At 37.6% G+C, this 23,679-nt stretch overlaps 1 protein-coding gene across 9 annotated transcripts in view; it reads left to right on the forward strand.

Annotated features, from left to right (window-relative positions):
* Window positions 1-23,679, forward strand: part of mef2cb (myocyte enhancer factor 2cb) — a 92,048-nt gene that overhangs the window by 58,311 nt on the left and 10,058 nt on the right. For 2 of the 9 annotated variants that reach the window (XM_079815038.1, XM_079815037.1), the window contains exons 4-6: window positions 16,444-16,590; window positions 19,781-19,925; window positions 21,008-21,082. In XM_079815038.1, coding sequence (XP_079671164.1) covers window positions 16,444-16,590; window positions 19,781-19,925; window positions 21,008-21,082 — 367 coding nt within the window. Of the gene's footprint in view, window positions 1-16,443; window positions 16,591-16,701; window positions 16,840-19,780; window positions 19,926-21,007; window positions 21,083-23,679 lie in introns of all 9 variants that reach the window. The other 7 variants (XM_079815042.1, XM_079815041.1, XM_079815040.1 and 4 more) reach the window with 4 other exon arrangements.

A 23,679-nucleotide genomic window follows, 5' to 3' on the forward strand; every position in this document is an offset into this window, starting at 1 on the left:
CTTGAGAGGGGGCTCATGTCCATGTATTTACGATAATTCCATGTAAAGGTGGCATTAGCACTGGTTTCATTTTTGTGCAAACGATGACAGATCAGTTGTATTGATTCTCGCCAAACTTTTTTGGTATTGGCTTTTACATGAAATCAGTAAATTAATGAATAATGGAAAATATATCAATATGATAAAAAATAAACATTATATAAATAATATTTAATAAAAAAAAACATACCAATTACAAATAATACAAAAATATGAATAATGTTAAAATAAAAGAAAATGTTATAAAATATATAATTTTAAACAACATTTTATTATAAGAAATATATAAAATTAGTTAATTATTAAATAATTATATATATATACTGTATATATATATATATAAATAAAGTCAAATTAATGTGTAATGTGCTGTATGTCGCTTTAGGTAAAAGCGACAGCTCAATGACTAATTCGTAAACACCAATCAAATTGTTTTGTTGCTGTTGTTGTTGATTATGAATTCAGAACAGTTTTAACAGTATTAAAAACGATGCAAAAGCGAGAGAAACTAACATGACTATGATAGAAGGGAAGCACGTTGTGGCTGCATGTCTTACTCATGTCAACACTCACGTCATCACGTGGAGCGGTCGTGTGAACAGGACACAAACACTTGAGAGAGAGTTTGCCAAGCCCATCCCATCGTAGATTAGCTTTATCTGAACATCAACCTTTTAATCTTCTCTCTTCTCTCACCTCCATAACTTCTAAATGAATCGGCAATAGAAAGGAGCGCGTTTAGCCGTAAGCTGCGGGAGGCAAACTGAGAGAGAGAGCGACAAGGAGGGAGGCTGGTGATTATTTCCAAAGGTCACACTGTTAATGACTACCTGCTTGGTTAATGAGATTCCAGAAAGCTCCCTCATGATGTTTCCCCCTCATATGTGTTGCCGTGTGCTGAGATGTGTAAGGACGGTTGCAGGCGTCAGGCTTCTCTCAACATGCATCTGTTTAAAGTAGAAGGAGAAGGGGGGTGGAAATGAAGATAAACACAGGTTCATTAAACGTCTCGGAGAATGCTTAATGTGGACAAGGTACACTAATTAACTGAATTTCATTTCTTTTCAAAGTGGCAGTAAAGAGTTAATTAAAAGATATTTTCCTCGTAAGGACTTAGCACATTAGCAGGCTCCTCCAGTAGAACATTCCCTCAGCTGTCTTTTGAAAAGACTTTCTTTCTTACTAGTTTGAGTAATCAGAGATCAGAGAGAACATTAGCCTACAGCGGTTTTCTCTCAGCGCAGAGGCTCAATGACCATCTATTTAACGTACAAAGGCCCGCTATGACATAACACACTCACATAACTGTGTCCTGTTACAGACAAACATACATCTGATAGAGGGAAATATTTGTGTACCACCATAATCTACCACCACGCACACACATACTATTAATGGCTCACGCGAAGAGTCAATAAGTTTATGGTAATTTAACCGAATGATGTTCAAGCTCAATGTTTTTGCCAGAATTTTTGAATTTGAAACTCAGAAGAGGCTTTAGTTAAGAAAATAAACCTTGTGACATAGATAAGTCAACAGAGGAAGAGTGATGAACAATGAGCATCACAAACAGAATAGTGTAAAGGGAGGCTTTATTATTCTTAGAGTATGTATGTATGTATGTCATACACTTGATTGTTTGAACAGGTATAATACACCTTACAATTGGCTGTATGTAATGCACAATCTATGAGCATAATTTGCATAGAAAGGTGTGGTTTTTCGTCATTTAAATATTAAAGGTAGGGTAGGCAATTTTCAGAGAGGCTAGCAATAGCGAGCTAGCTTTGAAAACATAGATCCCATCCTGCCTACAGAGCATCTCCAAAGCCATGCCTCCTTCAAAACACATGAACGCACACAGCACATAACATTACAATAATATGAAAACACATACTTTGACAGGCATCGTATCATTGCATTCGGACAAACATGTTATGGTCCTACGCCTTCCACAGACAATATATAAACATATAAATACATTTAGACCACATAACTTAGTGATTGCTATCAGGATGTGAAGAGACTTTCAACCACCATAACAAAAAATGTTTCTTCCCATTTATATAGTATAGTATATTGCTTTATACTACTTGATGCCGTATATAAGTAAATATTGTAATGCATTGTAATGTTACAGAAGATTTCTATTTAAAACAAATGCTGTTCTTTTGAACTTTCTATTCATCAAATCATTTTGAAAAAAGTATCACCTTTTCCATAAACATATTAAGCAGCACAAACTGTTTGACTGTTTCAACATTGATACCAATAATAAGAAACGTTTCTTCAGCAAATCAGCATATTAGAATGATTTCTGAAGGATCATGTGACACCAAAGACTGGAGTAATGATGCTGAACATTCAGATTTGCCATCACAGGATTAACATAAATTTTTTAAATAAATGAAAATAGAAACCCGATTTTTAAAATTATAATAATATTTCACAATATTACTGTTTTTACTGTATTTTTATCAAATAAATGCGGCATTGGTGATTGATGTTACTTAAACATTAAAAAAACTTACCGACCCAAACTTTTGAACGGTACAGCATGTGTGTACATAGGCTTTAATGTATAAATATTAAAATACATACATTACATCACTGAATGATATGGCTTCCTGTAGACTGTGAGAGATTCAGAAGTCTTTGTATAATAACAAACCAGAATACGTTTTCTACGGATCCTTGACTAGATGAAAAATAACTGTGAAATGTGACATGCGTGTGAGACATCTGCCCAGGCTTCAAAGCAGACCTCATCGCTCATTCAGTGAGGAGCAGCACCAGTCCAGAGCACGTTGACCCCACAGCCTTTGAACAACTTGTTGAACTTCTGCCACATGGCAGCAGGATGTCGACGAGGAGAACCGAGGAGAGCATTTGTTCTGCCTCCTTTTCTCGTGTTTTCTCTACTCTTCCCTCTGATTGGAAACAGCTGCAAAGCATCTACGGCAACACTTTTAAAATGAGTGTATTTCAGATGTGTCCAAATTAGGAGCCCCCACCCTCTCCCCCTTCCTCCCTCTGTTTGTGTGTGTGATGTGGGTCCGTATGTGTGCGTGCGTGCATGAGTTTTTTTTAGCATCCTTCCCCTAATAAATGTCTCAAAAAATGGTAGTGGTCTAAAAATAGTGTCCTGTGCTGCTAAATTTAGCACTTGGCTTATTGCGCTGGCGAAGCAAATGGAGAAGAATAGGCGTGGAGAGGCAGGGTGAGTAAGCAAGACTCTATTCATTCAACAGCTTGTGTGGACGCCTCTAGTGAACCGCTGCCCTTGGACTGCATTCCCCCCTCCACCGCCAGACCTGGGGGTGCCACTAAACATTTGATCCAGGGGATAAAGGCTGTTATTATTTATTTATTTATAAAGACTCTAAAGGGTTTTTATGGCTAGTTTAACGGATCCCTATGGCTTCTCCAGTCATTCCAATGTTACATACACCGAATAGTGCATGCATTGCACACAATATATTGATATTTACTGAAAAAGTTGTGATTGTAGATGAATATTTGTATGAATTGTATAAACAATTTTAGGTCTGAATTAAGACGAATGTATAAGATTGTAACTAAAAGAGAATAAGAATGTATAATGTATAAGTAGCCTATAATGGCTCGTTCACACCAAGGACTTTTAAAAATCGTTCACATAAATAGCCCACTCTACAAAGATAACGAACCAGAGGATCAATATCATTGGAATCACATTCAGAATGATTTTTTTTTCAGCTGATGAACAATAACAATGTTGACCGCCAATCAGAATCCACCCTGCTATAAAGATCTTGAGCATTTAAAGTGGCAGACGATAGAATTGGTGTGTGCGCTTATAATAAACAAAACAGTATTGCGTGTTGGTGTGGACGCTAATATAGTTATATTGTTATAGTTATCGGTTACACTTTATTTGGACGGTCCCGTTTAGGCATTCTTTTGGCGATAAGTAATGTTGCACTTATATGCATGTCAACTAACTCTTATTAGAGTGTTAGTTGAGTATTAGTTGACTGTTAGGGATAGGGTTCAGGTTAGTAGAATAAGTTGCACTTGCAAAGTTACTTATAGTCAGTGGAATGTATTTTGGGGGAGCATCAAAATAAAAGGACAGATTTACTAACAGCTTCCACCAGCGCAAACCCTAAAAAATACTGTCAGGATTTAAAATTTGCGATGAAAAGGCATAGACACGGTTATTTTTGCGGCTGACCTTATTGCAAATGCATTTGTAAGAGTTTCCCTTTCAGATGCAAAATTGATGGGAGGAGAGTATTTAAATGAATCATGCAACGCGATTTACTATGGTTTGCGCTAGTCAATCCTGGTATTTGCGCCATTAATTACCACTCAAAAAAAGCATGTCTTAAACCAGATACTAATTTTCGCAGCCCTTGGTAGATTGCGTTTATAGATCATGCACAGAACCTTCCACTCCCATTGGCGCTTTTATGGGATTGCGCTCTCGCGCTAATTTCCCCTGTTTAGTAAATCTGGCCCAAAGTGTTAGCAGATGTTGAGAAGACATTCTAATAATACTCTACTAACACTCTAATGAGAGTTAGTTGACAGGTGCAACGTTACTTTTTTTTCTGCATTAATTTATATTTGACTGACAGATGCATTTTCAAAAGTACAAATATTTCATGTACATTTAGTTAATATGAGTTCATAATAATAATGCATGATGCTGCTAGCCTAGAAATCTAGACGCACCCTAGCGGCAGAAAGTTTATTTTGCCGCGAACGTAGTCTAGCAACTCTCGGTAGACCTGAGAGCTGGAAAAACCAAACTCTGGTCAGGCCAATCACAGCGTGTGTAGAGTCGGTGGGCGGGCTTACGTAATGACGGCACGTCACGGCAGAGTTGCGGAGGTTCAGCGTGCTACTAGTAAACAAAACTGACGAACAGCGGTCTTTTGAATCGGCTTTGGCCGCGACTCTGGAAGACTTGGAGTTAAGCTTTTTTTTGAGAAAAGAACAAAGAACGGCACTGAAGTCATTCTTAAGAAAAGAAGATATGTTCGAAGTTTTGCCTACCGGATACGGCGAAAGTCTATCAACTAACGTTAGCTCGGCTTCACCTTCTTCTTCGCTCTGGTTGGTTGTGGCACTCATGGCGCTATCCAATTACGTGCAGAGGGAATTTGAAAGACAACCGTTTATCCCGCCCCTCGGATTGAGCCCTGTCAATGGTGAGTTGGCGGGATAAACCTGACAAGCCTGGCTTGTCAGGCTATGATGCTGCATGTACAAAACTATTTAAAAACGGTGGAATAGTTATAGGTGGAATATAATGGCACTGCAATGATTAAGTAAAACTTAATGTAATTGATGCATGCAAGATCGGCTTGACTGATCTTAAATAAGCACAGGACATGGCATCAGCACTTAAGATACAAGAAATAAGGCTGTCCTGTCTGGCTGTCCCTCGTACTGTCAGTGGAAAATGAGCGATCTATTTCTGTATGTGGGTGTAGATGGCAGTGTCCCCTCGCACAGGGCCCGAAGGGTGTGGAAACACAAGGTCATGCCAGAGAGGTCAGGTGCCTGTGCATTGTTCCTCAAAAACCCTCTGCCCCTTCCTGTAATGCAGCTGCATGATAAGAACCCCTACAGACAAAGGCTGATAACTGATGTCTGAGTGTGTGTGTGTGTGTGTGTGTGTGTGTGTGTGTGTGTGTGTGTGTGTGTGTGTGTATGCAAGTGTGATTGTAGCTCATTGCATCCAAAAAAAGAATCACAGCCCTTTCAATATGTGTGCGTGTGTGCGTGTGATAGGTGTCCTTCTGTCTCTCTAGAAATAAAATAAGACATAAAGACATAACCAGCTTGTTTCAAATGGAAAGATGGCCATGGTATAAGCACCCCTTTATTTAGCTTGACTGAGTGTCATTGTGTGCATGTATGGGATGCTCCATTAGGTCATATGAATGACTTGTTTGTCTGTAACAGCCATGGAGAGCGAATATGAGATGACACGCTTTACGGTCATGTACCAGAATCTGAAAAACATGGCACAAATGTTCACCAGAGTATCGCATTATTGAAAAAGGTTGTAAATAAAAACACAAGCATAAAATGTTTTCTTACAGTAGTTTATCATTGTTAAGAATAATGTTTATTTGAGTAACAGCTGTACTCTTGAAAATAGCTAGATAGCTAGTCTTTCTCTCTCGTGTACTACTCAACTTTATGCCTGTGTATTGGGAATAGCTTTAATTTTGAAATGCCTAAATATAGAACATTTTAAGTGGATTTGGATTTTCCCTATGTTCATCCATTCCAGGATGTAATTAGATGCTCAAGGTATGATATTACTTATCCATTACCTACTGTATTCATGAGAAATCAAATTTTCCTTGATCCGTTGAGATAAAAGAGTTCATTGTGTCAAGAAACACTGTAACTTTTAGAACTGAAAACTTCACAATAAAGAAAAAGACCATTTATTGAAACTGAGCTGCAGAAACGGCTTGTTGGTTCTGCAAATATCTGACATCAAACAAATGAATATATCTGAAGTCATTTATGTGACCCTAAACCACAAAACCAGTCATAAGTATTTAATTTGTGGCAATAGCCAACAATACATTGTATGGGTCAAAATTATCGATTTTTCTTTTATGCCAAAAACCATAATTTTAAGTAAAGATATTAAGTAAAGATCATGTTCCATGAAGATATTTTGTACATTTCCTACCGTAAATATATACAAAATGTATTATTAGTAGTAATATGCATTGCTAAGGACTTCTGTAAAAACAGAAATATTGTGAAATATTCTTACCATTTAAAAGAACTGCTTTCCATATCAATATATTTTAAAATGTCATTTATTGTTGTGATGACAAAATGATGATGATCCTTCAGAAATTATTCTAATATGCTGATTTGCTGCTTAAGGAACATTTCTCATTATGAAATGAGAATCATAATCATCCATATCCATAATCATCCATAATGTTTTTTTTTTTAAAACATATAAATCAATGTTCAAAATAACGTAATTTTTTTAAATAGAAATCCTTTTTTTAAATCCTACTTTTAATCAGTTAATCCGTATCCGTCCCTGCTAATTATATGTATACATTGTATTTATTTTGAATAGTAGAGTTGATCGTATTTTTGGTACAAAGGTTTTTTGGTAACCTCATGGGGACAAAAATAAAGTCTGATATGACCATTAGTTATATTAACTATAGTATGGAGGGCCTAGTGGGCCTAGTTTGTCTCTTTGATGCGTTATTACAGTGTAGACGGGGAAGGGCTTAAAGCAAGAAAATTACAGTAAAGTAGCTTGTTTTTAGGAGTTAAGAGGCGCCCACTTCCCAAGGCTGAAGAGCATGATGGGTTAGTTCAAAGAAGGACGGTCTTCTGATGCACCTCCTCACACTACCATTATACTGTGCATTCACGCACACAAACAGACACAGGCACATATGGAGGCCACATCCTTTGTCATCTGCATTCGCGTCTCACTACACTGTTGTAGCATGTTCAAACCACACTTAATTAAACGGTGGCTTCCCTGCTTTCTCTCCAGCCATATGCTTCCAATAAGGTCAAGACAGACTGGCTCTCTTCCTAAAGTTCTGCACTCTCGTGTTCAACGGGAGCAGGAGACTCTGCGGTCCCCCCAAAAGTACCATATCAAAGCACAGAGTTTTTAGTGAGGCCATCTGTAGAGCGCTTTTGGATTGAGCATGTGTCTGTCACAGAGCTTTCCCTGACCTCCATCCACTCTATTGAAGCAAGAAGCGTGTATGACTGTACGCAATAATTACCTCCAACTTACTCGCAGCACACACATGGTGGAGGCGTGACTGTTGAGGTGCATGATGTCATCTCTGTCGGCCTAATGGGACCACCTTGGAGTTAGTGGCTTTATAGTGGATTTGTATAGAAGAGAAAGAAGTGGAAAAAAAACAGTACATGTGCTGAGCAAGGAGAGTCACTGACCTGCGAAAATAGAGATCTGTGTTAAAATATGTCTTTTTTTGTAAACCTCTAATGTGAGCTAATGAAAACGAATGGTTTCGCTATAGGACCTCAAAGTAACAGTGCAAAGTTTAGCAAAATTTGATTATCAGTGCAAGTTCTTTGGATCTGTCCGACCAGGACACAGGAATGTGATGTAAAAGTGGAGAGAAAGCATCCATGATAATGCGTTTAAACTAATTACATTTGCTCCACAGTTAGAATTATGATTATTAGTAAGTCAGGATTGTTCTCATTTGAGAAATTTCTTCAGAATAATTCATCAGAATTATTGCACTTCCACACAACTCGAACTCATCTAGTTTCCTGAATTACAATTATGAAAACTGGTAAAAACCTTAAGAAGCTTCTGTCAAAAGCTAAAACAGTGAAATTCCTAATATCAATTCCAATAATTCCATATTATGTTAATGTTTTTCTGTTAAAACAACAAAAAAAGATCTTATATTGTAACACATGCGTAAGTGCATTTATTCAGCAACCACAATTGCAAACAATATTGTCGAGATTCATGTTTCATTGTAAACAACCAAGTTGATTGTACTTAAAAATGTAAGTTGTTTAAACTTAAATTACATTAAACTAGCTTAAAAAATGAGCTGAATCTTGTTTCAACTAAAAAGTTAAAAAATTGCTTAACTTATTTTGATCAATTAAAGCAATGTAAGAAGATGTGAGAAGGTTTGCTCACAGATTTACTTGCGACAAATAGCACAAGCAACCTTGTGAAGGAGCACAGACCAGCTGTATAACAATTTCATTTGAGCGGAATATCACAATTGAGTTAAAATCCAACAGACATGACAGTTTTTAGATCATTCTCTTTTTTTGAGTGAGAGAAAGAGAGAGAGCGATAGATGTATGTGTGCGTGGTTACCAGGTTGGAAACATTAGTAAAACACTGGGCAGGAACTGTATCCATTAAGAGAAAAGATCTGACCTTCTTGCAACTACATGAAATGCAAGAATGTCAAAAAAAAATAAGAGAAGCAGAAATCGTGATCATGGTTAAAATACGATTAATCCTGTCTTATCTTCTGGACTCCAGCAGAATATTGAATGCGGGACTTGCAAACCTGTCAGCTCCATTCCACAACAGAAACCAATGAAAATAAACCATGAGGTCTGTCTGGGTCAGGATCCCTCATCAATCTGGCCTGGTTTTAACTAGATGAGCGCTGGACACTGTTCAGATTTTAAAAAGAGGCCAGGGTAAAATGATCAGTAGTGAAGACAGTAGGGAATCATCTTTGGCTACTCGAGCTAGAGTTTCTCTGGCTTAATTACAGCTGGAATTGCAAGACGATAGTTGATATCAGTCCATTATTTAGGCTTCAGCCCGGAGAGGAGGTCTGACAGAATGAGCCAGGAGAGACGAGAAATATGAAGGAGTTTAATTGGGAGCATACCATTGAAGGAGACATTCCTACCCACTCTTTTCCCTTCCTTGTCTTCACTGATTCTTGATTCTCAGAAACCTCCAGCCGCTCGTCCCTCCGCAGCACAATATTGACTATCTCTGTTCATTTTAGCTTTTTATCAGCCCCCCCTCACCTCCGCCTGGGCATTTTCCACTTTGTTCGATTGATTACTTCTCATCGATGTCTTAGAAGGACAATCATGCAGCTTTCATCTTGCGGAGCTATTAAGACGTCAGAATGTTCTCACTGCTTGGTCCAAGTAAAGGGTGTTTGTTGTCTACTGTATCTTATTTTTAGACCGGCAAACTAGAAGCATTAATGTTGCCGCTGCTTCTTGGGAAATCAATTGCATTGGCTGTGTGTTTTGCCTTCTTTCCGAAATGAAGAGCATGGGAGTGATTATGAGTGAGTTATTATTTAAACCCATGGGAAAGAAAAATTACTAATGGGATCTTTTTAAAGTCTCAATTGTTTACCTAGGCAGCAATGACTTTAAATGGAGAAAGAGACCCCAGTAACGTAATGTGTCTTCTTTCTCAACATGTCTCAATCTGTGCTCAGCAACCAAATGGATCGGTTGTCACTGAGCGCGTTTACATGCACATTCTTAACCCGATTATGCTTAATAAGAAGACAATGCAGGTGGTCATTTAAACGCGTTAACCTGTTTTTCTTTATCGGTGTAAGGTCATAAACAGCTTAAGCATAAACCAATCGTCACAGCTGGATTTTTGCAAAGTCTTGTAAACACGGTTTACTAGCATTGTCGGGTTATTGGTTTGCAAACCCGGACAACCAGTTATTTTGAGTTATCAGAGTACTGGTGTGCATGTAAACGTGCTCACTGGTTGTCCGTAAAATATTCCAGTTTATTCAAATAAATTGTTTTTATTAATTAAAGGGGTGGTTGCATGCGATTTCACTTTTTAAACTTTAGTTTAAAAAGTTAGTGTGTAATGTTGCTGCTTGAGCATAAACATTATCTGCAAAGTTACAGCGCTGAAAGTTCAAGGCAAACGGAGATATTGGGCCCTATCTTGCACCCAGCGCAATTGACTTTGTACACCGACGCATGTGTCATTCCTATTTTGCACCCGCGCAAAGCGCGCTTTTCCCTCCACAGAAGCACGTCGCTAAACTAGTGAATGAACTTGCGCTACCTGGGCGGTTCAGCGCAAAAAAGGAGGCGTGTTCCGGCGCAAACAATCCCTGGTGCTATTTTGCTGTTCCATTAAACAATTGCGCCACTGACCAGAAAAAACCTAGTCTAAAGTCAGTGGCGCGTTGCGCGTTGTTCATTATGCTATTTTAAAGGTCCCGTTCTTCGTGTTTTTTTGAAGCTTTGATTGTGTTTACAGTGTGCAATATAACATGTGTTCATGTTTCGCGTGTAAAAAAACACAGTATTTTTCACACAATGTACTTATCTGTGTACCGCTGTTTTCACTGTCCTAAAAACGGCTGGTGATTTCCTCTTTCTATGAAGTCCCTCCTTCAGAAATACGTAACGAGTTCTGATTGTGCCAGCGCTTACCGTGTTGTAATTTGACCACAGCTTAGCGCACGTGCCAGCAGTTCCTGTGTTGTGATTCGACAGCAGCTTAGCGCATGTTGGAAAGGTCACGCCTCTTAACGGAGAGATGTATGCGTTCAATAATCTCTACAGCGTCCCAAACAAAGGTGATTTGACTCCTGGATTAAAATAACAGCGTCTCGACGACATGGCGATAAACACACTCAACGCAACAGTTCCTTTTCTCCACGCGACACGTCCGCTTCTCCACGTGGGAGAGCAACAAGACCGCGCCCCCTTTTTCGCGTTTCTTTGTGGGCGGAGGTTAGTCTGTTCTACTGCTCTACTGACGTAATTAAAGAAGGAAGTACCAGGATGTAGTCCAAGCCAGCCGTTCGCTGTAGGCTTTGAAAGGGAACTTCTGTTAAATAAAATATCTCGCTTGGCATTGAAATTTGAGCTTTATAATTTTACAGGTATTATTTATGCTCTAACAGCAACATTACACACTAACTAAAGTTTGAACAATGGGATCATGCGGAATGGGACCTTTAAGGGCGCATGCTTGACCATAATGTATAGCGTGGCCAACGCGCATACACTTTGCTCATGTAATCTACACAGATGCAACAGTTATTTTTGCAAATCATAAATTGTTACACTAAAAAATATTAACACATGAGATGACGGAAATCATTGTGGTGTGCCACGAAGATGTGAAAAAATAGGCATAAATCTAGCTTACAAATTATTCAGGCTAATTGTAGTCTAATAATTAAGGAGACCTGTTTGCCCAATAGTGGCAACTTCTGGCAAGACATATATGTATATAAGGACATCTAACAAATTGGTTTGTCCGTCAAGAACCAGGAAAAAAAAATCAGTGAGGGTGGACGCAGCGATGTCCTCTGCTGGCGTCAGGTCCTGAGTAGAGGCAGATCCACCTCCCGTTACACGGCGTGCCCGATTGATGCTGGCAAGCTTGGACTTTCCCTGTCTTCTGATGTCATTGTAGCGCTTGCGGCACTGGTGCGACGTCCTGGGGATACTTCTCTGTCTTTCACTGCTCTTACAAGAACATCAGTCTCCTCGGCTGTGAACCGCTCCTGGCGTGCGCCTGGTAAATACGCCATAATAATAGCAATCCATAATGGAACTTGCGCACCTGCTTTTACAGGGAATGTTGGATGACGCTCTGATTGGTTTATTCACGTTACGCCCAAACCACACCTATGAATAATGAAGCTACTTCAGACCAACCCATTTTAGATTTGCGCCGGGCGCAAGAGCCATTTATCCCGCCGGGAAAATAGCAACAGCGCCGAGACCCGCCCACAAAGTTACTTGTGCTTCGCGCTTTGACACTTGCGTTTCAGATCGTTAAAATAGGGCCCATTGTCTTTTAAAGTTATGGCAGTTTATTGCCTACAAAAACGGCCGGTTTGGACTACAACAAGCTTCTTCCCGGGTTGGTGACATCATAAATCCTTGCTATTGACATAAACACTGCCCCCGCGAACACGCAACAAAGTGGGCAAGGCCACGTCGCAGTCATTACGAAAGAGAGAGAGCTGTTGCAGAACTACAAATTACATTTGGCCATCTAACCAATCAAATCAAATCAAATCAAAATCAAATCACTTTATTGTCACACAGCCATGTACACAAGTGCAACAGCAGGTGAAATTCTTGGTGCAGTTCCGAGCAACATAGCAGTCATGACATGTACAAAATTTTAAAGCAGCATCAGATTACACATCTGATGCGCCCACAATTACTCACAGCACAGTAAACACTACAATAAATAATTTACACAATGTGAGTGTAGTTCTCACAGCTTTAACCAATATACACATACTTACAATATACATATACTTTAAACAATATACACTAAACATACATTAAACAGTATACATTAAGCTATAATAATAATAATATACAATGTACAGTATCCATTATTATTCACAGTAGAGAACCAATGTACAATAGGTGCTATATGATAAATGATAAATAATAAATTATAATAAATGTGTATATAATGTGTGTGTATCTACAGTGGGTTGTGCTGAGTGATATTCTGTCCAGTGTGTGTTATGATCCTGATGGGTCAAGAGTTCAGGAGTCTGATTGTCTAAGACCATTGCGTTTTTCGGAGGGATGGGCTTCACAGTTTAAAAGAAGCAAACGAGCCGTTCAAAGGACAGTGGAGACAGCGGTGTGGAATAAAGGTAAAATATAAGAAAAATACGGCGTTTTAAAAAAAAAGAAGTATTAAGACATGTTATACAGCGCCCCATAAACACAACCAAGCCTAGAAAAAAACACACGGAACAACCCCTTTAAATTAAATTAAATTTATTAATACATTTATTATGAATTTTTTGTTTATAAAAGGTATTTTAAAAAATTTAATGCATTTTGTTACAATATTTATTTATTCATTTGACCTGTTTTTAATATATAAATATAATTTAAGTATTGTTTATATGATTTATTAAATAAATTAAAAAAATTATCTTTTTAGTTTCATTTTCTCACAAGTTCAAATAGCGATTTTGCTCAGATTTGGCAAATCTGCAATCAAAAGTCACTTTTTTTTTCACTAAATTCTTCCAAGATTGAATTATCTGAGCTGTGATATTAAATTGTATAGCTCTGTACTTTTACTGTATGTCAAGAACTGTCTCATTTGTGTTAATTTTTAATTTACTTGAATCAAAGAAAAAGATTTTAGAAGAGTTAAGACCTCCACTAAATCTCCTGAGCAATGAAAGAGCAAGATCTTTTTTTTTCTCAGGGGAAAGGGTTTGTTTAGCCATCTATGGCCATCTTCAGCACACACTCTGTGATTGGATAACTCTGCCACCCTACAGCAGAACATATGTGTGTGTGTGTGTGTGTGTGTGTGTGTGTGAGGGCTGGTGACAGGTGTGGACACTCTGACAGGTGCACATATCTGGAATGAGTGGCATAGCGGCGGACCTTCAGGGGGTTCAGAGCGACTGCATGCTGGGTCTTAAACTGCCGATCCCTGCTTGAGTGCTCACTCAGCCAGCATGCCCTCCCATCAGCACACTATAGTCTACTCTGCCTCTTCGCACTCCACTACCACACCGCAATCTTTCCCCACCCCGTTGCAGAGGCAATACCTGAGTTCTGCTAGTTAGGGGTAACCTATAATTTGAGGCCAAAAAAAATGACTTTGCAATGGATTGGACTACCACACTTAGGACACGGAACATCTGGAGCAGTACTTTACGTATATATAGCATTATAAAGTTGTTTCGTTTGTCTTTTTAATGACTGAGACTCAAAATCCGTCATTTTCTATTTCAGTCGCACAAAACAACCAGCCTGGTACTCATCATCAAAGCATTTGATAAGCTCAATGTGTATAAAAGGAAAAAAAGCTCTCATCACACAGCGCCGCTCTCCACACAATCCCTCAACACCTAATAGAAGCATGTCATAGCAAAGAAAAGAGGATGAGAAACCCGTCTTCATCAAGCCCTCACGTCAGCAGAGTAAATTAATTCTTGTGTGATTGATGCAGACAGGCAGATGAAGGCAGAGAAGGACTATGTGTGAGAGCGCAGGCTGCACATATGTTAGCTGGTGGCTAATATCCCGCCACGCCACACTTAAAGCCAGTTGATCCAGTGGAACGCGTCTCCCTTTGATGAGACGTCAGACTGCTCGAGAACCTTGCGCGGGTAATGTCACGAGACAGTTGAAGGGGGTTGGGTCTGGTGTAGCATGTGGCAGTGTGCCTCAAGTTTTTATTTCTTCTTATTTTCACACACACACAAAAAAACATCATGCTTCTCCCAGAATTTCTGATATTTGTTGATTTTGTATCACTCAGGATGGCAGAATTTCTTAACTACATTGAATGAGCACAATAGCTAATAGTAAATTTGTAGTAAATCACTTTTTTTTTTTGTGTTAACACAAACGTTTCCCATTTGGCAGATGACTTTACTGCAAGAGGATGATCTCATTCCTACTAGAAGGTGGCCATCAGGTGGCAGAGAGAGAAATTGCTGCTTTAATATAGGCTATCAGGAGAGCTTGTTTGCATAAGCACAGCACAACTTTTCAGCTTTATCACACATTTTTGGTTTATTATTTTCTTAATGGTTATATCAAAAGATTCCTTGTATCATTTTATGTTCCTTGTGTGTCTTTCTGTTAATCTATTTGGACCAGGTCTATAGGCGTCTCTCTGATGTGGTCAGCAGTAGGGCTGTTCCTTGCTGCTGAAATCACATTTAGAAATTTTTCTCTTTGGTACCCCGACCTGGTTAAATATTAACATTTATATTTTAGGTTTGCCCTTCCTGTGTGTGCGTATCGTCTTGTCTCTCGACTTCCTTTACACAGACTTGCAAGGAATATGTATGATTATTTTATATTACATGAATATAAATAACATGACCTTATGCAAATAGTCTAAAGCAAACAAGCTTGAATTTATTGGTTAATAAACCTTTTAAAGTTTCTACACTAGTGGGTAATCAACTGTGGTCCACAAGTAACTTATTAAAAAATGTGCCTAAAAATGATTACATTAAGTTATTAATTAAATGGTTATTAAATGCAATACATACATTACTGTTTAAAAATTGGGGAGGTTTTTTATATATGTTTTTGAAAGAAGTATCTTATGCTCACCAACATTGTGAAGTATTATTACAATTTTAAGTACTGTTTTCTTTTTAAAATGCGATTTAATTTAAAATGAATTCTCAGCCGTCTTCAGTGTCACACGATCCCTCAGAAATTATTCTAATATGCTGATTTACTGCTCAAGAAACATTTAATTTCTTTCAAAAACAATCTTACTGACCCTATTCTTTTGAATGATACTGTACATAACTATACATACACTCTAAAAAAAAGGTTCTTTATGGCACCAAAAATGGTTCTTGGCTCGTAATCATAGGGGAACCTTTTTAAGTGCTATTTAGCACCAATTTTGGTGCTTCAGAGGTTCTTCACCGGTTCTTTGACTAAGGTGCTATATAGCACTGCTACCATATACAGAACATGTTAATATATGGTGCTATATAGCACCAAAAGTGGTTCCTCTATGATTACGATGAAGAACCATTTTTGGTGCCATATAGAACCTTTTTTTTTTTTTTAGAGTGTAATAGTTTTGATGCAGTCTTCCCCAATTACTGAAGTGGGCTTTAAAGTACATGTATGGTTCCCTTTCGAGGGAACTCGAATTGCGTCCAAGACACTTTGGGATACGCCCTCTAGCGTAGCGCGTATCCCAAAGTGTCTTGGACGCAGTTCTCATTCCCTTTCTCAGGGAACAAGGGTTATAGTCATAACCCGAGACGTTTTTGAATTCTAGAAAGTATTCAGTTTAATCCTGTCTAAATACAGCTTGTATGACCCACCTGAGGGTCTACGTGGTGGTTGTTGTTTGAACTGTGTGCAAACTTGTATTTACAGACCCTGAGAAAGAAGGGTCTAAATGGCTGTGACAGCCCTGACCCCGACGCAGACGACTCGGTGGGCCACAGCCCAGAGTCAGACGAGAAGTTGCATAAATTCAACAACGACATTGATCTGCACATGATCAGCAGACAGAGGATATGTGTAAGTACCTGCGTTTCAGACTAGACCTCTCACACTTCCTTCTCTTTCTCTCTTTTTTTTCTATCTCTCCCTTGTGCTCTGGCTCACTGTTCGCTCTGTGCGGGCCATCAGGCATTGAGCAAGAAGGAGAACAAAGGCGGCGAGAGCCTGGAGCTCGAGTCTGCTCTCGCTCTCACTCCGCACACGGAGGAGAAATACAAACAGATTAATGAAGAGTTTGATCTAATGATCAAGACTCAGAAGATACCTGTAAGTACAGTGACGAGCGGAGAGGCAAAAAACTAACAGCTTTGTGGGAAAGCTAGCAAGGCTAACAAACATATTTGGAGAAACAAAGTAGTTCATTCTAATCTTGTTTTAACCTTATATGTACCGTAGAGTATATATCATGTAGATCTAGTAGTATATACACCGGCGCTGCCTTTGGATGCATGGGAGGTAATTACACTTCTGAGTTATGACTAAAACAAGTTGAAGCACAAAGACAATTACTGTAAGAAATACAGTCATTTTAACCTCCAAAGTATATTTTGTGCGTTGGAAGGCCTTCCGATGATTGATGTTCAGAAATAGATACTCTTCATTACATGTCTGAATTGATTTAAACAAATGAATTTGCAGATCTTGCATGTGCTTTCCTATATGTCAAAGAATTAAGAGATATAATACAGCATGCTCTCCCAAAGACAATATGCTGCATGTTTTTTTAAAACTTGAGAGCCATGATGTTAGCTTCATATTGATCAGTTCAGTAGTATTATTTCTCAAATATGACATGCGGCAATCTGACATATATGTCTATCTATCTATCTATCTATCTATCTATCTATCTATCTATCTATCTATCTATCTATCTATCTATCTATCTATCTATCTATCTATCTATCTATCTATCTATCTATCTATCTATCTATCTATCTATCTATCTATCTATCTATCTATCTATCTATCTATCTATCTATCTATCTATCTATCTATCTATCTATCTATCTATCTATCTATCTATCCATCTATCCATCTGTCTGTCTGTCTGTGTCTGTCTGTGTCTGTCTGTCTATATCTATATCTATCTGTGTCTGTCTGCCTGTCTAGTATCTTAGTACCTTCCATGATTTTGAGAAATTCATGATGATACGATTTTTTATTAGAAATGTATGTATATATTTGTTTCTATTTATTGTATTTGTTTTTATATATTTATTTTAAATATATGTCCAGTAACCTACAGTATTTTATCGGTTGTGAATTAGATTGGGTTGGGTTGGGTGGAGTGGTAAATACAGTAATAGTGGTGAAGATAGTGGCAGTTCAGTCTGTGGTCACAATGACTGAGTTATATTTTCCCAGTTAGAGAGTACAGTAGCACAAAGAGGAAGAAAGGCACCATGCTGAAGATGTCCAGCCTCACGTACACACACACACAAAAAAGATGTGGAAATCTCTTCCATTTAAAAATAAACAAGTAGAGATGCAGTTCAGGAAACTTAGACAAATATGCGAAAGATTCCCTTTTGTTCTGTTAAGATTGACTGTTATTATTGCTTAGGGTGACCAGAATCATGTACCTCTTAAAAAAAAAAAAATGTAATTTGGATATTAACCTCTTTCTTTCTTTTCACTTTTAATACATTTTGTTTCATCTGATTAAATTAGGCTGATAATACTGAATCAGAAATTAGACATGCACTTTTTAGGAATGTGATCTAGTTACACATTTGACTATTACACCAAGAAAAAATGCAATGTACAATAACTGATTGGTGTTATAAGGTTAGAATTTCTGTTAACACTTTACAATAAGGTTCATTAGTTAACTACATTAGTTAACATTAACTAATAATGAACTGCACTTATAAACCATTTCTTTATTTTTGTTAATGTTAATTTCAACATTTACTAATGCATTATTAAAATCGTGTTACAATTAGTTAATGCACTGTGAACTAACATGAACAAACCATGAACAGCTGTATTTTTATTAACTAACGTTAACAAAGATGAACTAATGCTGAACAGAGGTGTTGTTTATGGTTAGTTCATGTTAACTAATGCATTAACTAATGTTAACTACTTCAACCTTATTGTAAAGTGTTACCGAATTTACCGAAATGAGTTCTCCTACAACTTCAAAAAAGTCATGAAGCAGCAAACTAATATTTTTCAAGCTATTAAAAGGCCTTAGGGTCTCTGAGACTCCAAACAGAACATGAAGGTAAAAACGGAAAAATGAACACCTAACAAAAGTGAAGCTGTGCCCACCAAGACCTTCACTGTGGAGAGAAAATATTTGGCTGCCTCAAGCCATGATTGCTGTGGCCTTGTGAGTTAATGAAGAATGAAAGAGTGAGAAAGAGCGAGCGGCTCCTCTTCAGTTCCTGTCAGTTGATGCTCTCCCAGATGAGCACTTACAGACCCTCAGGACACATGGCTACAATTAGGGGCTATTTTGTCCTTAAAAAAACATAATATGAAGGAGGAAGGACTCTCTTCAAGGTTAAGCCTGTGTCTTTTGGAGTGACGGGAACAAGAGGATTTACAGAGATTTAGAGAGTTTAGAGTCATCTCAGCCTGTTCATTTAGGGCAGATAACAGAGAAAATGGACAGAGAATTGAGGCTATTGCGATGGAAGCTTGTTGCCGCCACAGAATAAAACAATTTAAAAGATAATTGCGACTTTTTATCTTACACTTTTTTTCCTCACAATTGAGTACATCTCGCAATTCTGACTTTCTTTCTTGCAATTGCGAGTTTATAGCTTGCAATTCTGACTTTTTATCACGCAATTCTGACTTTTCTCAGAATTGTGAGATATAACCTCGCAATTATGAGTTAAAGTTCAATTCTGAGGGAAAAAAGACAGATTTTTTTGTCAGAATTGCGACTATATCTCGCCATTCTGACTCGCAATTGCGAGAAAAAAAGTCAGAATTGAAAGTCATTGTGAGATAAAAAGTTGCAATTACCTTTTTCATTTTTTTTTATTCTGTGACGGAAGCAAGCTTCCATACATTACATGCAGTTTATTTGTCAAAAAAATAAATAATTTTTTCACTGTGCAAAAGGTTGAGTATTTAAATTTAAGCTGTTGTATTCAATGTGTTTAACTTCTTGTTTAACCGTTATTATTGTAGTTTATGTTAATAATTATTATTTTAAAGGTATACGTATATTGCTTCTCTCTCCAACCAGGCGGTGCCCTCTTCCACCTACGAGATGCCCATCCCCGTGAATAACCAGATTTACCCAGGCAATCATAACCTGCTTCCACTGGCCCACCACGGCCTGCAGAGAAACAGTATGTCACCCGGGGTCACACACAGACCACCTAGTGCAGGTAAAAAACACATATACATATATCATATTGTGCATAGAGTGACTGTAAGAAAATACTTTCATTGCCTCTAAACAACTTTTTTATTATGCTGATGTGACCAAGTCCTTTTAAAAAATAATAATTATTAAAAAAGTATTAAAGTTAGACATGTTCGAAATGATCTGTGATGCTTACAGAATAATATTACCAATAATTAATTTAATGCTCAGCATTCCCCTATTCATCTGTCACTTTGTCCGTATTTCACTATGACCAATATTCGTAAGTTCTTAGAGAAAAAAAAGGTTCAGTGGGGCTCTAGACTCAAAGCTTTTATAAGGAGAAATGTCTTAAATGATTGCACGTTTAATGGGTTATTTACATTTATTTCTTGTGATAAAGTATGTTTATGAGCTGTTTAAATCATAAAATGTAATCAAAATATAAAAGAAGTTTTAAAAAACTTTCATTAAAACTTTAATTGATTCTAATTAAAACGTTAATAGATTCTACTTAATAACGCCTGGCAGAACCCTTTAAGGTTCTAAATAGAACCTTTTGTTCTTAGAGTGTACTGCACGATCCTGTAGGCTCTGTTATTGTTGTGTTGTCTTGCTTCATTAGACAGAGTCTCTCACCCACAGCTCTGTCATTAAAACGGATTTCTCCTGATGCAATCAGCTCTGTATTTCAGGAGCGCTTAGCTAAATATGAGTTTTGGCCCAGCCTGCACGCCTCTGACCACACTTGCTCCCCTGCATGCTTAAAAATAAAAATGTGTAATTTTTCTTGGACACCGCGGACGAGTCCCATCGGCCACATGGCTTCCTCCTCAGAAAAGTGTGCTGAGGTGGAAAAGGACAGTGTTTTGTTCTTCTCAGACAAACACACACATACACACACGTCTCTGTCACCTTATATTTGTCTTTCGGTCTCCCTCGCTCTTAAACGTGCTGGGAGGGGAGGAAGATCTCTGTGGCTTGAGGTTGTTAAATAAATGACCTGACAGTTTTAAGGAGGAAGATTTTGTGGTGGGATGTGGATATCAGCTGCAATGAAGTGACTGAAATCTCTCTCTCTCTGTCTTTCTCTTCCCATGCTAGGTGGTCTGATGGGCACTGATCTCTCCACTGGCGCGGGCACCAGTGCTGGTAAGGACGGCATCCCCACATACTACAGTATGTTCCCTCTCCATCATGACTTTTACTCAGCCAATAACTGCATTAATTCTCTTCCAGCCCTAACCAGCCTCGCAAATTTTCAGCAGAATGTTCTGTTTGTTTAAGCTGGGCTTGTATTCACAGTAATTTCTTCGCAGACTTTAGTCATTAAGTGAACTGGAGTGAACTGGATTGGTTCAAACCCAACAGCCACAGTAATTGAAAATATTTGGTTTCGTTTTTTTCTCTTCAATTCTTGCGAAGTAATTACTACTATACAATAGTTGTTTTGTGCTAACGTGTGTACCAGAATTAGCATGTACACTTAGAATATTAGCATATACAAAAGTTTAGGAGTCTGTATGATTTTTGAAGGAAGTCTCTTATGCTCACCAAGGCTGCAGTTATTTGATCAAAAATACAGTAAAAACAGTAACATTATGCTGGATTTTCTGCAGCCATTACTCCAGTCTTCAGTGTCACATGATCCTTCAGAAATCATTCTAATATGCTCATTTGGTGCTCAAGAAATGTTTTTATTATTATTATCCGTGTTTCAAAACAGCTGTGCTACTTATATTTATGGAATAGAAATTTTAAAATAAAAACATTTATTTTATATATAATAAAAAAATATTTCACATTTATTTGAAATAGGAATCTTTTGTAGCATCATAAATGTCTTTACGGTCATTTTTGATCAATTTAATGCGATTAATTTCTTTCAAAATATTAAATACAAATAAAATCTTATTTAGCCCAAACCTTTTATAATATTAGTGCTAAACCATTTCCTTACTCTTGTTATTTGCTCTTCAAGCATAGAGATTGTTCGTCCCTATAAGCTTTGTAAATATCAGCTTTTTTAGTAAAGAGGTAAACAAGCATATTGGCATGTTTGAGCCATGTCCTTTGTTTGTTTGCTTCAGCTCTTGTCTGAAAATGATAGCGCAGACAGCTCCCCTCTTAGCCTGTGCTTCTGCTTTATGTCTTTTGTAGGATAAGGCCTATCATATGTTTGGAGTGAAACATACTTGGAATGTTTTTCCATCTAGTAGCCCAGTCCTTTCGGAGAATTTGTATATGAGTTTCTGTATACCAGAACAATCCACTTGAAAGGAATAGTTATACAGTCGGATTGGTGCTTTGGCTTGTGGTTGCCTCAGAGTCTCTGAGTATATGTGGACGTCTGTGTATGCGTGTCTGTGCATCTGTTTGCGTCTGCGTGTGTGTGTGTGTGTGTGTGTGGGTCTGCCGGTCTTAACCACTAACCAGTGGTCATTGCAGAAGCATGGCTTGGATATTTAAAGCGGGACAGTAGATGTTTTGAACTTGGCTTCCGGGTTGCTGAGACACAGCTGGGTAACCTTGTCTGGCCCCGGGTCCATTGTATGAGGGTGAGGGTAAGGTCTATCAACTGTCCCCCTCTTCTCACTGTCTCGAATGCACAAAAGTACCACTTGTTGGTGTGGCCCTGCTGTCCACATTCAAGGTCTACAGACATCAAATATAGCCATTGTGCAGACGGCAGGCTAACACAGGGCACAGTGTGGAGTTGATGTAGGCCTCAACTCTGAAAACAAGAATTGAAGAGAGTCAACGACACAAGTAGCCTTTTAATGGTCTAATAGAGAAAATTACATGAATATTCATGACGCTCTCTCTCTCTCTCTTATAGCAGCGTTAGTTGCCTATTGATTTCAAGATGTTTAGTATCCTTCTTTATTTTAAATTACTGATTTCTTCATTATTATTATGATTATTATTATTAGTAGTAGTAGTAGTAGTAGTAGTAGTATATGGCATTAGATTAAGAATGAAACCATATAAATAAATATATAAATAAATCTAATTATACTATTAATAAAATAAACAATAATATATATTTTTATATATTTACATATAAGTACATATATTTTATTAATACCATTTATATGTTTTGAGCCAGTAAGATAAATAAGCTGATCTATATTAGTTTTTAATGCCTTTCGGTATGCAATAGTGCTGTCTTTCCACGAAATGTAAAAAACCTCTAGTTCTTGTTTTTTCTTTCCTTCTTAAGGAGTCTCTTCTGCTTAGTAAAGCTGCATTTATTCAATCAAATATACAGTAAAAGCAATAATATAGTGAAATATGATTCAATTATTACATCTATCAAGGATGCATTAAATAACGGTGACACCGAAGACTGAAGTAATGATGCTGAAAATTCAGTTTTGCCACCACAGCAATAAAGTGCATTTTTCAAATATATTAAAATAGAAAACAGTTATTTTAAATTTTTATAATATTTTTTTTTTAAAAACAGTTTTTACTGTATTTTTTTAATCAAATAAACACATCCTTGGTAAGCATAAAATACATAACCATAAAAAAGTATTCCCACCCCAAACTTTTGAACAGTAATATATAGTTAGTATATTTGAATATATCTTTTCAAATGATGTTATATAAAATTGTTTTTTGCCAGCAAAGTGTCTCATGGTATGATGTTCATCGTTAGTTAGCTGTAGTTAGACAGTTATTTGTTTGGCTGGCATCCTGGCATTCTCAGACAACCGCAAATCCTCTGCTACATGTATTTATGCATCTGTGACACATAGGGTTGTGCTATG

The sequence above is a fragment of the Gobio gobio genome, assembly GCF_949357685.1.
Source record: "Gobio gobio genome assembly, chromosome: 4".
Lineage (NCBI taxonomy): Eukaryota > Metazoa > Chordata > Actinopteri > Cypriniformes > Gobionidae > Gobio > Gobio gobio.